General features: G+C 44.3%; 1 protein-coding gene and 1 pseudogene across 3 annotated transcripts in view; both read left to right on the top strand.

Annotated features, from left to right (window-relative positions):
• Nucleotides 1-17,118, top strand: part of ST3GAL6 (ST3 beta-galactoside alpha-2,3-sialyltransferase 6) — an 80,240-nt gene that overhangs the window by 41,124 nt on the left and 21,998 nt on the right. For all 3 annotated transcript variants that reach the window (XM_054044590.1, XM_054044582.1, XM_054044576.1), the window contains 3 exons: nt 1,008-1,085; nt 11,630-11,733; nt 15,151-15,214. In XM_054044590.1, the coding sequence (XP_053900565.1) occupies nt 1,008-1,085; nt 11,630-11,733; nt 15,151-15,214 (246 nt within the window). The remainder of the gene's footprint in view (nt 1-1,007; nt 1,086-11,629; nt 11,734-15,150; nt 15,215-17,118) is intronic.
• LOC128830717 (U5 spliceosomal RNA) lies at nt 4,283-4,391 on the top strand (annotated as a pseudogene).

Raw genomic sequence — 17,118 nt, forward strand, 5'->3', positions numbered from 1 at the left:
CAGGCATCTCGCACATCCCGGATGAATACCCTAAGCTAAAGGAAGAAAGGGAGAGCCTCCCCTCCCCCCATTTTACATGGACTTGGTCAGATGCCTAACTTATTCTCTCAAGATATGTCTTAGGCACATAAGCTACCTAACTCCAGAAGAGGGTTTCCCACTTGTTGATCACTAGCAGAGATAGATGCCTTCCTGAAGCCTGGATTTAGTTGCCTATCTTCAGGAGAGGAGCAGGGCTAGGACACAGCCTCTTGTTAGCGTCTCCCATTGACTATCTTAGGTGGCACCACGTCTAGTGTGTTGGCTTATGTGGAATGCATTCTAAGACACCTATCTCTCCCCATTCATTATATAGGGAGCCGAGGTGCCTAGCTTGGATTTTGTGGATCCCATTGTTGTTCCAGTTAATTTTTTTCTAGACACCTAAAAGTTAGGCATTGCAATGCTCAGTATTGCAAATGCCTAAGCCCTTTTGTGGCTCCAGGCCTTATTCCTCAAGCTTTATTCTGAATGGGCTGATTTCTCCATGCAGAATTTCCTCCTCCTCTCTCCATGTTCTCTCTTTTCTCACAGAATAACTCAGTATTTATGTTTTTAAGTAGAACTAGTAAGACCCCACCTGGTGTGGCTATCGGGGTGAGTCAGCAAAAGCGTTCTGTATCTCCACACAGGGCCCTAACACCTGACCTCCAGTTGTAGCAGCTTTAATACCTATCTTCATTACCTAGTAGTTATCTTGGAGCAGCACTGAATGATAAAAGCCTTACCAATAAGAAGCATAGTATTAAGTAGTAAAATTAATATGAAAGCAACCAGAAGATTTACTTGCAAACCTTTATTAGGTACTACATTTGTGGGTTTTTTTGTTGGTGGGATCTATTGACATCAGTAGAACTAAAAAAATCAATGTATTGAACTTGGTTGTCAAAGTTTCCCACCCTGTCACTGCCGCCTGCTTTAGTTGCCTGTTCAATTCATATCAATTCTTTAATATTCTTTTCTTTTAGACTGCCGCCTACGGCTACACAAAGAAAATCTGGACTAGAAAATTGTTCATTGGACCCACCATTTGAGTCTTTATGGAAGTAAGTCCAAATTGTGGGTGGAATGTGCTAACTGAAGAGAGATTTTAGTTATCAACACATTTTAACCATTAATATTTTTCATCGTAACTACCAGATCAGATGTGACCCTCAGGGTCAGATTCCTGAATACGCATGAGCTGCTTTGTGCCACTCTGTCAACGCAAAGCAGCTGTGTGGTCACTTTACATCACTAGGGCAGCACAAAGCAGCCAGAGCATACTTATGAATCTGTAGTGAATAAATAATTAAATATAATTATTTAATAATCGTGAATTTATTTCCATAATGGGGAGACACAATATAACAGCGTTTCATGCTTGTACAGTAAATAAAGCCTTTGTTTCTAGAACTCAATCATTCAGGGGCTTCATCTGATTTTTCAGTGATCTGTGCTTCCACAGTTGCTTTCAGCATCTCTAAAAATCAAGTTATTAAACTGTAACCCTATCACACTCCAATCGGTAGGCTAGAGCAGCGGGTCCAACTCTGCCTTCACTGAAGGCAGTGGGGTTGCATGGCTATAACTGAGGACAGAATTTATTGTTACTCAGATAGTAATCCAGGGAGATTTTTGTGCATTCAGGGCCTGATCCAAAGCTCACTGAAGTTAGGGGGACTATCACTGCTGACTTCAGTGGGTATTGATTTGAGCTCTAAAGGTCCAAAGGACTAAAGGTCAGAGGTGCTTTCTTAACGTTCTGTGGCAATACCTACTGTCATAGAAATTTCTGTCCGTTCCAGCTGAGGAATAAGGAGAGACGGACACAGCTAATCAAGCAAGGAGCCCCAGGAGGGGCGATCCGTTTATTTCAATTGCAATTGGGTTCGAGCTCATAAGTCAGCAAGAACAAAGAAAACACTTACACCCAAGCATTATATGCAGTTGACTATGATAATCTACTGCTTTATGATTGGCCAAAATTTGCCATCATTACCATACATAATTAGCAAGCTACGTGTATCTGCCCCTCTTATGACGCCTTATTGTCCTTCTACTTGCTCCCTCCTCCTTGCTTATTTTGCAAACTAAGCAGTTAGCTATCTGCAGGACACAAGCACAGAAAATTCCATTGTCTGCAGGTTTGGAGTTTGGCTACATTTCCTCTTGAAGGAACTTCCTGGGTTAAAACATAGCTATAGCTGTGCTGAATATCTTCCATGTGTACATGACAAATTTACCCCCTGGCAGTTAAGCAGAATAATTTTATATCCCTACCATTCAGTGGAATTGTGTCTAGTTCAAAGGCCAAAAGCTGTGCTCATCCAATCAAGAAACAGGATTAGTTACATGGTATTATTTCAAACTACCACAGCTCAAATTTGTGAAAATGGACTTGAGTACACATGGTGAACGGTCTGATCAATCCATAGAGTTAAGAATAAGATAAAATTTGTTGGGTAAATTTTGAACAACATACATTTGGGGAAATTATCTGCTCACGGATACTGTATGCATAGAAAGTACTGGATGAATTTAATCTAAACTATAAATCTCAGCTCAATTTAGGACTGAATAAGGACCTCTGGACTTTGCTGTATGTTTCTGTTTAGCTCGTCTTTTAATGGAAGTATGCTTTCATTCTTGAAACTCACATCACATTGAAGATGGAGCTCCAACTTATTCTGGAAATCAATGCATCAAATGAGTCAAAATTAATTCCACCTTTAATGAAATATGTGAGTTTTAATATCTGCATTTTCATGAACTAAAGAAGTGAGTTACTGATGGTTTACTTTCCATCTCCCTTTTGTGCACAAGGGATGTTTGATTAGCCTCATCTTCAGGCATAACACAACAGCTCCTACGCCATTTAAGGAAGCAAAAGTACAGGTATTCTGGTTTTATTGTAACTTGAGAGGTAAAAGGGAAGAAGAATTAAATTACCCCTGAGGGAATTCTGCGCCAAAACAATAAAAATTATGCGCACAATATTTTAAACTTCTGCAAAATTCTGTAAATTTTATTTGTCAATAAATGTGGCTCCAGCATGGGGGTGAGGAGCACAGACCGCTGGCTGCATTGAGGTGAGCGATCACCCTGAAGCCCCTACCTCCCCCAATACAGGGACTTGGCAGTGAGGCTGCACCTGACCCTGACACAGTGCAAGGGCTGGGCCTGCCCCAGAAACACCCCTGGGCCCTGCCCCTCTGCATCGAATGCACCGAGTGTGGGTGGGTAGGCTCAGCCCAGCAGAATCCAAGTGTGGAGGGCCTTAGTGTGGGGGGAGAGGTTTCTGTGTGGGGCAGTCTGGGTGCAGGTGGCTCAGTGGGAGATCTGGATGCACAAGGACTCATTGTGGGGTTCCGGGTGCAGGGGCAATGGGACTATGCAGGGGATCCAGGTGAAGGTGGTTGGGCTTCAGAGCAGGGGGGTCTGGGTGTGGGGGGCTAAGTGGGGAGGTCTGGGTGCTGGATGAGTGGGCTTGATGGGGTGGGAGTCCAGGTGCAGCTGGTTGGGGTTCAGTGGGGTGGGGGTCTGAGTGTGGGGGGCTCATCTGAGGGGTCCAGGTATAGGGGGGTAGGGCTTGTCTGGGGGAGAGTTTGATGGGCCTGCTTAACAGGGGAGCCCCAGTTGCTACCAAGGGGAAGCTGCAAGCCAGGCTCCCGCTTCCCCCGCATGATTCCCCATCTCCTTTTCTTCTCCATCCCCCTCCCCCTGCCTTATTCCACCCCCCTTCCTTCCCCACTGCCTCTTCTTCCCCCCCCCAACCCCGTCTTCCCCAGACCCACTGCCTGCACTCACTGTTGCAGCTTCCCTTTGCTTCCCTACTGTTTTCTGCAGGGAAGCACAGGAATTTGGGGGAGGGTGTTTTCTGCAGGTGCGCAGTCATGCAGAATTCCCCCAGGAGTAGAATTAGGATGCTGAGCCAGATCTTGGGCTGGTGTAAATTATCTTAGCTCCACTATGGAGCTGATTTACAAAGGTCAGATTCTCCACTTATGTCACTTGTTAGATTAGAGTGATGAAAAGATTTTTAACCTTATGGAAAAGAAACCCAGGTGCGTTCACATCACAGAGTAAAGAATTAAGGTCAACTTTGCAGGGAGTAAGCTCCATCTGCCCGCGAACAGTAGAGCTTATTACTCAAGCGACATCATAATATTGAGTTGTAGGGTTTGGTGTCATATCTAGGCTAGCCTGTTTATTTCAGATAACATAACTTATTTCCATGGTTTTCTTTTGTTCTGTTGTTTTCTCTGGTTTCTCTTCAGATTGTATAAATCTTTTGCCTTTTACTAAAGATTTCTATGGAGAAGAACGTTTATTCTGTCAAATATATTTTTAATGTTAATAAATCTTGATGTTTGTTTTAGGAAGTAGCAATATTGACTCATTAAACTATGATGGAAGTATTTATTCTGCAGTCTTTTATTAAATGAAAAACATAAAAGCACGCCCTGCACTAACTAGTCCCAAAGAACACTGCTCTGCCTATGTGTCCTTACGGCTGTTACAGTAGGCTCCCTCCTTAGGACAATATTCACCAATCATTTCTCCATTGTTATTTTAACGCCTTGTTGCTCTTTGAGTGATGGTCCCTATTGCGTTCCACTGAGGGCCCCCGCAAAAACCCACTCTCTCCCCCCCACCCCCCCCCCCCCCCACACACTCCCTGTCACACTCTACCCCACCTCCCCCATTTGAAAAGCACGTTGCAGTCACTTGCATGCTGGGATAGCTGCCCATAATGCACTGCTCCCAGTGCTGCTGCAAGTGCCACAAATGTTGCCACGCCAGTGCGCAAGCAGCTGTCAGCGTGGACAGACTGCAGCGCTTTCCCTACTGCACTCTCCGAAGGTGGGTTTAACTCACAGCGCTCTACATCTGCAAGTGTAGCCATGCCCATAGTGTCTGTTGGTCTACTCATACACCCTTGCTTCGCCTCATGGTTTCCTCCAAGGTGATAAAGGGCAGGGTGGACTGACCGTGCCTCCAGTTTCTTCTTACTGCTGCCTGGTTCAAGTCGGAGCTGCTAGTGTCCTCTAGTTTGTGACAAACTTAAATAAATAAATAAAAACAGTTTTACAATTGCATATAGTTAGTTTTATTCTGGTTTTTGCTGTTTTTAGTGTAGTTTAGTGTATAGTAATTGTTTTTAAGAGATAAGAGACTTTGGGAAATCTGCTTACCAGTGCCATGCCCTCTCACCCCCACTCCCCATGCCTAGGTATTGGATTATGCTGAAGATGATTGGGTTCAAGATCTGCACCTCCTTTCCGTGTTCCTTCTCAGTCAGCAACGAACACCAATACTGCCTCTACTTAACTGCTTGGGAGAAACCCACATTTCATCAAGGTGCAGTATCTGCCTGTCTTTCCCAAGCCATACCCAGTTCTCTGCCTCAAGAAGCACCTTCTGGAGGTTGCCATGAGGCCACAGTCAGATCCAGGCCGGGGAACCCCCCACGTGCATCGACCTGAGAGTCCCAGGAGCATGCCTCCAACCATGGAGATTGAGTCTGGTTCCAGTGGTACTAGTACTACGCACCCCATGCTGGGGCCTAATCAGGAGGCAAGGAAGCATGCACATAAGCACGGCATGGTAAGTCTTCCTCCAGGCCCAAGAAGGATGATACACCTTCCATGAGTTCTAGCCATGGAGAAACGGTGTATTCCAAGGCTCACAAGCAAGACAAGAAATTGCACAGATCAGTGGTACTGAGCACTGAGCCACGCATGCCTTCCAAGTCGGCCCCCCTTAACTCAAGGGAATCGTCAGTTTCAAGACAGTCCTCTGCTTCATCTCCAGTTCTGGCTACACGGAGGCTGGAAATGGCGCCGGAGCAACATGAACTCTTTGCCCTTGGGGAACCAAGATCGCCACGCCTTACTCTGCTGTCTGTGCCTATTGAGGTACGATCTCCAACCCAGGGCTTACCTCAGTCGACTTATACTTCCACCCATTTGCCTATAGTTTATATGGTCCACCAACATTGGAACTGGGATCCGAGTTTTCATCATTGGAGGATTTGGATGAAGTGTAAGGGCCGCTCATCTCCTACCACCACTACAAGTGCCCTAAGGGACCACCAGCTTCGTGGCGGTACCCTACTTCCCCCCAACAGAGGAGCCACTGGTATCCCACTCCATGGGACCCTCTGCAGCATCCTCCGGAGCCATCCTGTTGGCCATATTGACCTCAATGTCCACCTTCGGAGCCTTCCTATTCAGCAAGAGAGGGTTCATGCCTATCCCCGCTTGGGGCACCCTCAAGTAGGTGTTTGGAACCAGTTTTGGAGGATGAGCCACTCAGTCCAGTTCTGATAGTATTGAACAGGAAGGATTCCCATCATCCTCTCCAGATGCTGCTGTGACCTCAGTTTTTCCCCCACCTGCCAGTTCCAGGACTTCCTACGCAGGGTGGTTGAGGACCTTCATATTCCACTGGAAGAAGTACAGGACAAGCAGCATTAGCTTCTGGACATCCTTCATGCCTTGGTACCGACCAGGGTTGCTCTATCAATCAATGATGCCATTCTTCAGCTGGCTCGGACTGTTTGGCATACCCGGGCCACTTACACACCTAACCCCAAGGGGGCAGAAAAAAGGTACTACATACCAGCCACAAGGTCTGAGTTTCTATTGTCCCACCTCCCATCCAATTCCCTCGTGATCCAAGCGACAATGGAGTGGGCCAGGTGACAGCACCCACGCTCCACCCCAGCAGACAAGGAGGGCAAGTGGCTGGACCTTTTGGGTTGCAATGTTTTCTCATTGGCTAGCCTCCTATTTTGGATCTCGAACTAGCAGGCCTTATTGGCCAAATATAATTTTCTCAGTAAATTGGAGAACTTTACTGGCAAAGATCAAGCCTGTTACCAGGCTATTCTGGACGAGGGCAGACTTGTACAAGAACAGCACTTCAATCTGCTGTAAATGCAGTGGATGCCTCTTCGTGCACAATGGCTATGGAAATGGTTGTGCAGACAGAATTGTGGCTGCATTCATCTGGTTTCCCCAGGGAGGTACAAAATACCATAGAGGACCTCCCTTTCAGCGAGTCTCCCCTGTTTAACCAGAAGACTGACAAGTTTCCTTCACTCCCTCAAGGATTCTGGAGCTACGTTATGATCTCTGGGTATCTATACCCCTGCACCCAAGAGAAAATTCTACCATCTGTGACCTGCACAATGGTTCAGGACTCCCCAGTTTTTCCACCAATGACCCTATGAACCACCTCACAAGCGACAGAAGACCCAGCGACCCTGTCCTCCGGGACCGCCTTCACAGCCTTCAGCATCACATGCTCAGTTCTCTCAGAAGTGATACTTCTGAATGCACCTAGAGCACCACCAACCACCTTCCCTCCTACCGTGCACCTGACCCACCCCCTTCAGGGTGGTCTTGCACTCTTTTTACCAGCTTGGAGTGCAATAAAAACAGGTGGGTCCTGGATGTTGTTCGTCATGACTATACAATCGAGCTCACAAAGCTACCTCATCCACATCCCCTGCCCCAATCCCTCCTCAGGGACCACACCCATGACAGCATACTCACTCTAGAGGTAGACTCTTGACTGCAAAGGGGGGTGGTGAAACACATTCCTCTGAACTATCCGAGCATGGGGTTCTATTCCACTTATTTTCTGGTACCCAAGAAGGACGACGGGTGGAGACTAATCCTGGACCGCCACAGTCTCAATCGCTTCATCCGCAAACCCAAATTTCATATGTTCACCTTAGCAGCCATTATGCTGGCACTGGAAAGAGAAAGAGGCATGTGGCTTATGGCTCTTGATATGTAGGATGCCTATTTTCACATAGACATCCATCCAACCCACACAAGGTTCTTGAGATCTACGGTAGGCCCTCAGCACTTCCATTATCGGGTCCTACCATTTGGACTCACTAGTGTTCCATGGGTCTTCACCAAAGTTTTCTTTGTGGTAGTGGCCCACCTCTGGCCTCAGGTCTGTCCACCACTGGAGGAAGGAGAGGACTTCAGGGGGCGACTGTCGTCAGAAAGTCCATGGTATGTCATGTGGGTGAATAGACTCTCTGGAGCCACAGCTGAAGACAGTGAAGGCGGTGGTCAAGGAGGGACAGGCAAATCCTGACCAGAACAGAAGGACTGTTGATTACCTGGGTGACAAGTTCCTGCCGGGTGTGGAATCTGTCACTTGGTAAGTAGGCTCGTGCTGAGACCACGTTGATGGAGGTCCCTATGAAATGAAGGGACTGTGTGGGCACCGAAGTTGATTTTTCAACATTTACACTTACACCCAGGGAGAAAAGGAGTCTGAGTAACATGGAGATCGAGGCTTGAGCCACATCTCTTGATTGCGCTGCTAGTAGCCAATTGTCGTAATAGGGGAATATAAGGACCCCATGATGCCAGATGTGGGCTGCTGGACAATGCTGTGAAGATGGTAAACTTTATAAAAGTTCATCCCTTCAATTCCAAAATCTTTTCCACTGTTATGAAATGGGAAGTGAGCACATCAATCTATTGCTCCACATGGATGTTTGATGGTTGTCATGAGGCGAGGCCATGACATGTTTCTTTGAACTTCACTCTGAGGTCAAGATATTCTTTACAGACCATCCATTCCCACTCTCTGCATGATTCAGTCTGGCTTTCATGGCTGGGATACTTGTCGTATATATTCTCTTGCCTGAATGATCTAAATCTAGGACTTCAAGGGCTGTGGGCTCAGAGTTATGGAATCCCAAATAGGAGCACCTATTTGAAGTCAATGATGATGAAAAAGAGCTGGAATTCTAGGCTCGCTGAGTGGAGGAAAACAACACTGAAGTTTTTCCAAACATGCATGAATTCCTGACAACAAATGAATTACAGTTGCAGGACAATGTTAAAGCTTGGGAGTCACCTAATTGGAATCAATATGAGCAATCACTTGAAGAAGAAAAAATGGTTACTCACCTTCTCATAACTGTTCTTTGAGATGTGTTGCTCATATCTATTCCAAACCCACCCGCCTTCCCCTCTGTCGGAGTAACCGGCAAGAAGAAACTGAGGAGGCGCCGGATCAGCAGGGTCATATATGGAGCGCCATGGAGGCGCCACTCCAGGGGGCTCCACAACCAACTCGATGGGTGCTGCTAGGGAAAAACTTTCTGACAACTGTGCACACGGCGCGCACACACCTAATTGGAATCGATATGAGCCACACATCTTGAAGAACAACAGTTACGAGAAGGTGAGTAACCATTTTTTCTTTAAGATGTGTGGTCCCTATCTGTATTCCAGTTCCACCCTCCTTCCCCTCTACTGTGGATCTGTTTGATTTGCAGTGGAGAAGGAACCGGAGCACGGTTGGTCCACCCAGCCCTTTATTGCCTCGAAGGAAACTATTAGGTGATGCAATGACACATGCATGGATCAACGGACGCTACTACTTTCAAATTCTCCAGCTCTGGACACATGGTGCGCATGCTTAAACCCTCAGCGGAATACAGATAGGGACCACACTGTGATGGGTTGGGTCACAGAAACCCCTTTGGGACTGCCACCTGATGTGCTGGGACTACCTCTGAGCCCACTTTCCTTGCCACCTTGGGACTCCAGTACCTCTGTCTTGTTGAGCCAGACACACTAGCCTGCTGCAAATACAGACCCAGGTCTGAACCACATCCCCCAAAAGTTGCAGACTTAACTGAAAACAGCTTAAGAAGTGCTCCTGTCTCTAGCACCCAGGCACCCAGCTCCCAATGGGATCGAAACCCCAAATAAATCCCTTTTACTCTGTATAAAGCTTATATAGGGTAAACTCATAAATTGTTCGCCCTCTGGAACACTGATAGAGAGATATGCATAGCTGTTTGCTCCCCCAGGAATTACTTACTTACTCTGGGTCAATTAATAAGCAAAAAGTGATTTTATTAAGTATAAAAAGTAGGATTTAAGTGGTTCCAAGTAATAACAGACAGAACAAAGTAAGTTACCAAGTAAAATAAAACAAAAACACACCGATCCAAGCCTAATACAGTAGGAAACTAAATGCAGGTAAATCTCGCCCTCAGAGATGTTCCAATAAGCTTCTTTCATAGACTAGACTCCTTCCTAGTCTGGGTCCAGCAATCACTTACACCCCCGTAGTTACTGTCCTTTGTTCCAGTTTCTTTCAGGCATCTCTTTGGGGTGGAGAGGCTATCTTTTGAGCAAGCTGAAGACAAAATGGAGGGGTTTCCAGGGCCTTATATAGTCTTTATCTTGTGGGTAGAAACCACTTTGTTCTCCTGTGTAAAATTCCCTCAACAAGATGGAGTTTGCAGTCACCTGGGCAAGTCACATGTCTATGAATGATTCAGCTTTTTGCAGGCTGACGCCATTGTTTACATGTTAGTTTGAATGTTCCCAGGAAAGGTCAGATGTGGATTGGCATCTCCCAAAGTCCATTGTCAATTAAGTATTTCTTGGCTGGGCACTTACTGAGAATAGTCCTTTCTCAAGAAGCTGACCAATGCTTCACTGGGGCTACTTAGAATCAAACGAGTACTGAGCCAATATTCATAACTTCGAATACAAAAATGATACACACATACAGACAGTATAATCATAACCAGCAAACTACAACCTTCCCATAGACATCCCACTTGGCCTCCTCTGTACAAGACCTGGTGCAACCATAGGACCCTGGTTGTAACAATGATCTATACAGTCACAGTTTGTCAATAACGTCACACTCACATCTCAAAGAACCTCCAGTTACAGGTAAGTAACCTCCTCATCTAATGCCTGATCCTGCACGTTGCAGAGCACCTTCTGTGAGGTGCTGCATGTCCTCAATTCTTACTAAAGTCAAATCACATGCACGCTCATTGAAGGGAAGTTGTGCATGGAAGTCAATGGAAGGTGAAGGTATTCAGCACTTTATAGGTTTGGATTTACCGTTTGTATGTTTGACTTGACTTGACGTGATGTGGCAACTTATTCCATACAGTTTCTTCCTTTGTGCGATATAATCCTGATATACGGCTATTGAGGAGTCTCTGAATGAGCAGATAACCTGTCTCCTCTGTTTAGGTCCTGACACAGTGCCACGTGGAATCTGAGCACCTCCCAAACATATAAAAGAGAACACAAGGAGATCTCTTCAGAGCAGGGCATCTGGTTAACCTCTGAGAAATCCCTCTCATGTAACTTTTTTTAAAACCTTCATTAGATCTCCTCTCTTTTGCCTCCAGTGTGAATAAGAATTTTTAATTTTCAAACCAAAATTAATTGTGGTGGTTGTAGCATATTGCAGACTCTCTCAAACTTGGGGTTAATTATCTGCTGGTGTGAAGTGGTACAGCTGTGTTGATTTCAATGGGTCTGTGCCAGTTTACACCAGCAGAGAATCTATCCCTCTGACTTTCTTTCTGTTTGAACTTCTGATACTGTTACGTTGTAAAATGTTTTCCCCATTCCATGGGCTGTGCTGTTTCCATGCATTCATTAGTCTCTCTGAAAAAACAGATAGCATGCTATTTAAAGTATGATTTAGAAGGTGTTTAAAGCGATTGCTGGCATTGTTGGTTGATTCAAATGGGCATGGTGTTTTATTAAAATTACTTTCTGTTTTCCCCCCCATCTCTTAGTGGTCAGAAAATATATCCATTCCTATGTGTTAATGACTTCATGAAACTAGCACTGTCCAATGGAAATGATAAGCTTGAGTTACCTTATGGAATAAAGAGAGCAGGTAAGTATTTATTAGGGATGAGTACAGTATTAAATGTAAGCTATATCAATGGGTATGTCTACACAGCACACTAAGCCTAGGTCTGTGGGACCCGGGCTTGTGAACACCAGTGTTTCCATGCCCGTACTTGAGAGTCCACACTGCATTGTACACCTGGGTTTACAGTTGATGACCTGGGTCTCACAGCTGTACTACATTATGCAGACCTTCTGACTTGGGTCTGGAGCTTGACTATATCCACACTGCAAAGTGACAGGGCTTGGACACAAGTCTGGTTCTGACACACCCCCTAGCAGGATCCTAGGACCTGGGTCCTGAGTGCTTGCTGACCCAAATCAGACTGATTTGTGTGTGGAGGGAAGGGGGGCTTGGGCTCAAACCGGAGTCGGATTCCAGGCTTGGTGTGCACTGTAGACATCCTTAGTATCAATTATTAAATGGATCTTTACTTTTATTTTTATTCAGGTACAGTACTATATAATATATATATACACACTACTATTGTTAGAGAAGCAGTATGTAGACAAGGGTGAACCAGTGGATATAGTGTAGTTGCACTTTCTGAAAGTTTTTGACAAGCTCTCGCACCAAAGGCTCTTAAGCAAACAAAGCAGTCATGGGATAAGAGGGAAGATCCTCTCATAGATCAGTAATGGGTTAAAAGATAGGAAACAAAGGGAGGAATAAATGGTCAGTTTTCAGAATGGAGAGAGGTAACTAGCAGTGTCCCCCAGGGGTATGTACTGAGACCAGTGCTGTTCAACGTAGTTGTAAATGACCTGGGAAAAGGGATAAACAGTGAGGTGGCAAAGTTTGCAGAGGATACAGAATTACTCAGGATAGTTAAGTTTCAGGCAGACTGCGAAGAGTTACAATGGGATCTCACAAAACTGGGTGACTGGGCAACAAGATGACAGATGAAATTCAATGTTGATAAATGCAAAGTAATGCACATTGGAAAACATAATCCTAACTATACATACAAAATGCTGGGGTCTAAATTAGCTGTTACCACTCAAGAAAGAAATCTTGGAGTCATTGTGGATAGTTCTCTGGAAACATCCACTCAGTGTGCAGCAGCAGTCAAAAAAGCTAACAATGTCAGGAACCATTAGGAAAGGGGAGTCCGATGGCACCTTAAAGGCTAACAGATTTATTTGGGCATAAGCTTTCATGGGTAAAAAACCCATTTCATACAGCAGGGACACTGCTATTTACCTCTCTCCATTCTGAAAATGGACCATTTATTCCTACCCTTTGTTTCCTATCTTTTAATCCATTACTGATCCATGAGAGGACCTTCCCTCTTATCCCATGACTGCTTAGGCCTGGTCTACACTGGGGGGATCAATCTAAGTTACGCAACTTCAGCTACATGAATAACGTAGCTGAAGTCGACATACTTAGATCGACTTACCGTGGTGTCTTCACCGCAGTGAGTCGACTGCTGCCGCTCCCCTGTCAGCTCTGCCTGCGCCTCTCACCGAGCTGGAGTACAGGAGTTGAGAGGAGAGCGAACGGGGATTGATTTATCACGTCTAGACTAGACACGATAAATTGATCCCCGCTGGATCGATCACTGCCTGCCGATCCGGCAGGTAGTGTAGACATACCCTTAGTTGCTTAAGAACATTTGATGTGGGATCTTCAGATGCATCTGAAGAAGTGGGTTTTTTACCCATGAAAGCTTATGCCCAAATAAATTTGTTAGTCTTTAAGGTGCCACCGGACTCCTCGTTGTTTTTGTGCTTACAAACTAACACGGCTATCCCTCTGATATTTGACATTAGGAAAGGGTTTGATAATAAGACCATAAATATCATAATGCCACTATGTAAATGCATTGCATGCCTACACCTTGAATACAGCATGCAGTTTTGGTCACCCCATCTCAAAAGAGATATATTAGAAATAGAAAAGGTACAGAGAAGGGCAACAAAAATGATCAAGGGTGTAGAACAGCTTGCATAGGAGGGGAGATTAAACAGATTGGGACTTTTCAGCTTGGAAAAGAGGTGACTGAGTGGGGATATGATAGAGGTCTATAAAGCTATGAATGGTGTAGAGAAAGTAAATAAGGACCTGTTATTTACGCATAACACAAGAACTAAGGATTTTAATAGGCAGCAGGTTTAAAACAAACAAAAGGAAGCATTTCTTCACACAACACATAGTCAACCGGTGGAACTCATTGCCAGGGGATGTTATGAAGGCAAAAATTAGAACTGGATTCAAAAAAGAATTAGATATGTTCATGGTGGGTAGGTCCATCAGTGGCTATTAACAAAGATGGTCAGGGATGCAACCCCATGCTCTGGGTGTCCCTAAGCCTCTGCCAGATGCTGGGACTGGACAACAGGGAATGGATCACTTGATGATTGCCCTGTTCTGCTCATTCCCTCTGAAACACCTGGCATTGGCCATTGTTGGAAGACAGGATATTGGGCTGGATGGACCACTGGGCTGACCCAGTATGGCTGTTCTTATGTTCTTGAATTCTTATGGTGTAGAGAGATGAGAGTCAAGAACTACTAAATTTTCATCCCAGCTTTGCCACCCACTTACTGTGTGGCCTTGGGCGAGTCACTTAAGTCAGACTTTTAAAGGGATTTAGGTATTGCCCATGCAGCATGACAAGGCCAAGTGACTTAGACAGCTAAGTCCTATTTTAAAATGTGACTTAGGTATTTATAGCCAGATTTTTAAAAGTGTTTAGGCACCAAAAGCTATAGATAGGCACCTAAACACTGTTTAAAAATCTGGGTGGAAGACAATGGGATTTAGGCTCTTAGGGGCCAAAATCACTTGAAAATGGGTCATAAGTGCCTTGCAATGCTGACTGGAGCAATCTCTACGTACCTTTAAAATTCTGGTCCTTAGTCTCTCTGCACCTCAGTTCCCCATCTGCAGAGTAAGGGTAATATCATTTCTCTACTTCACAGTCATGTTGGGAGGATAGATACATTAAAGACTGTGAGGCACTCAAATGCTAATGATGATGGAGAGCCATTTAATTACCTTAGATAGATAAAATGCTAACAGTGAACCTTTTAAGATGCCATTTGCGATTCTTGTCCAGGATTCTGGTCCACCATATTTACTGTATTCATCTGTGTCGAGCAGTCTCAGATCTGTAGTCTCTGAACATGAATCCCATTCTGTTCTCAGACCCAGGCATGTGTGGGAGAGGTAGGACAGCTGTTTATCCTGGAGAAGTTGTAATAAAACTGTATTGTGAACTAACATATAGTCTTAGATTATGGTAATGTTCTGATTCTATTTTCTGGGCAGACAATGAATGGACAAAAGCTATTCTGGTTAAAAATGCTGTAGTCAAGGTGGTATCTTTATTATTTCTGCACTGTGAAACACTGACCACTTTCATTTGAAACACTTTTTTCATTTTCTGCTTTCTAGAGAGTTATTTTCGCCTAGCCCTTTCAAGACTGCATAACTGCAGACTATTCAATGAAGATAATGGGTGAGGTTGTTTTTTTGTTTTTGTTACTGTTCTTGTGTTTTAAAATGTAACTGTCAGTCAGAAAGTGAGATCAGTGGAGTTATTCTGGATTTACAGTAGTTTGAGATCAGAATCTGACCCACTGTATTTTAAAAATATATAGAGAGTGATCCCAATGTATAATTAAGCCCAGTTTTAAATTCAGGTAGGGTCAACATTCAATAATTGTGGGTAAATTAGAATCTTGATTTTGTTTTGAAGAGGGTTGAATGCTTTAGCTCAGTGGTTTGAGCATTGGCCTGCTAAACCCAGGGTTGAGAGTTCAATCCTTGAGGGGGCCACTTAGGGATCTGGGGCAAAATCAGTACTTGGTCCTGCTAGTGAAGGCAGGGGGCTGGACTTGATGATCTTTCAAGGTCCCTTCCAGTTCCAGGAGATAGGATATCTCCATTAATTTAAAATTTTAAATGAGTAGTCCTATTGAAATCAATGGAATTACTGATTTGAGTAAGGGTTTGCAGGTCTGAGCCATAGCTTTGAAAGGCTGCATTGCATGTACTTTCAAGCATGCCAGTTCCCTGTATGGGATACTTATATTTGTGATACTTACATGTTCTCTCATCATAACTCTTATTCAAATCCTGGCTTCCATTAACAATAAAAGTAGCTACTATAAATGTATTATGCAATAGTGAGTAAGCAGAACATTTCTTTTCCACCCATCCCTTGCCAAATAGCCTCAAAGAAAATCATATAAACTTCTTCACAACCTCCTGTTTAGGGAGGTTGAGGTTATTTTTTTGCAGTGAAATAGTGGACTGTGTCTTCCATCTATTTTGAATACCATTTTTAGGAAGGAACTCTCCCATAGTAATTTTAAACTTGAAAGGCTTTGCTTTCATTTTAAAATTATTCTTTTAACACTGGAAAATGCAAGAAGAGGCACTTTGCAATAAATTAAATATTTAAACTAAAATTAAGCTTTTATAACTTCAAATTAAGAAGCTCCCCAGCATGGGTGGGTGGGTGGGTGGGTGTGTGTGGGTGTGTGTGTGTGTGGAGAAAGGAGACTTTGCTGGACACACAAGTAACCCAGATATTAATATAACAGAGCAGTGGTCCTTTAGATTTCTGGTCTTTATGTAGACCTCCCACTGTGTTAGACACAATTATTTATTGCCTTCTCCCACCACCACCTTTTTAAATAAAAGTAGATAGACAGTACACCTCTATCCCGATATAACGCGACCTGATATAACATGAATTCTGATATAACCCGGTAAAGCAGTGCTCGGGGGGGGGAGGGCTGCGCACTCCAGCGGATCAAAGCAAGTTCGATATAACGCGGTTTCGCCTATAACGCGGTAAGATTTTTTGGCTCCCGAGGACAGCGTTATATCAAGGTAGAGGTGTACTTGAGGTTCAATTTACAGCAGTTATGGTTAACTCACAACACACTTACTGCCAATTAACTGTTAAGTGTGCTTGCTAAAGTGTCCTAGGAATAACAAGCTATTAAAAATGGCATGTTTGATACCTAGAGCATGGTCTTAGCAGCCAATCTGTTTCCATGTCTGCACTGGAAGAAGTTGTCCTTTAATCAAAAGTTTCTGTGATCAAATTCTAGTCCTGTTACGGATGTCTCCAGTAGTCTCTGCTACATACCCAAGGCTCCTATGAAACCGAATCGGACCAAGAGCAGAACATATCTGCTATAAAGCAACAACTATATTGTACAATTTTAATCCATTCGCTTAAACCATTTCCATCATCTCTCAAAAGTAGACGGTGATCAGATGCTACTGCACACGCTAGATAATGAGGATAAAAATAATGTAGAAACAATTTGCATATGCTAGACCTGCAGATAGATTTAGCCTATTCAAGCCCCTTAGTATAGGCAGAGCTGCAAAACTAGTCTTCCT

The sequence above is a fragment of the Malaclemys terrapin genome, chromosome 1, assembly GCF_027887155.1.
Source record: "Malaclemys terrapin pileata isolate rMalTer1 chromosome 1, rMalTer1.hap1, whole genome shotgun sequence".
In the NCBI taxonomy this organism is placed as follows: domain Eukaryota; kingdom Metazoa; phylum Chordata; order Testudines; family Emydidae; genus Malaclemys; species Malaclemys terrapin.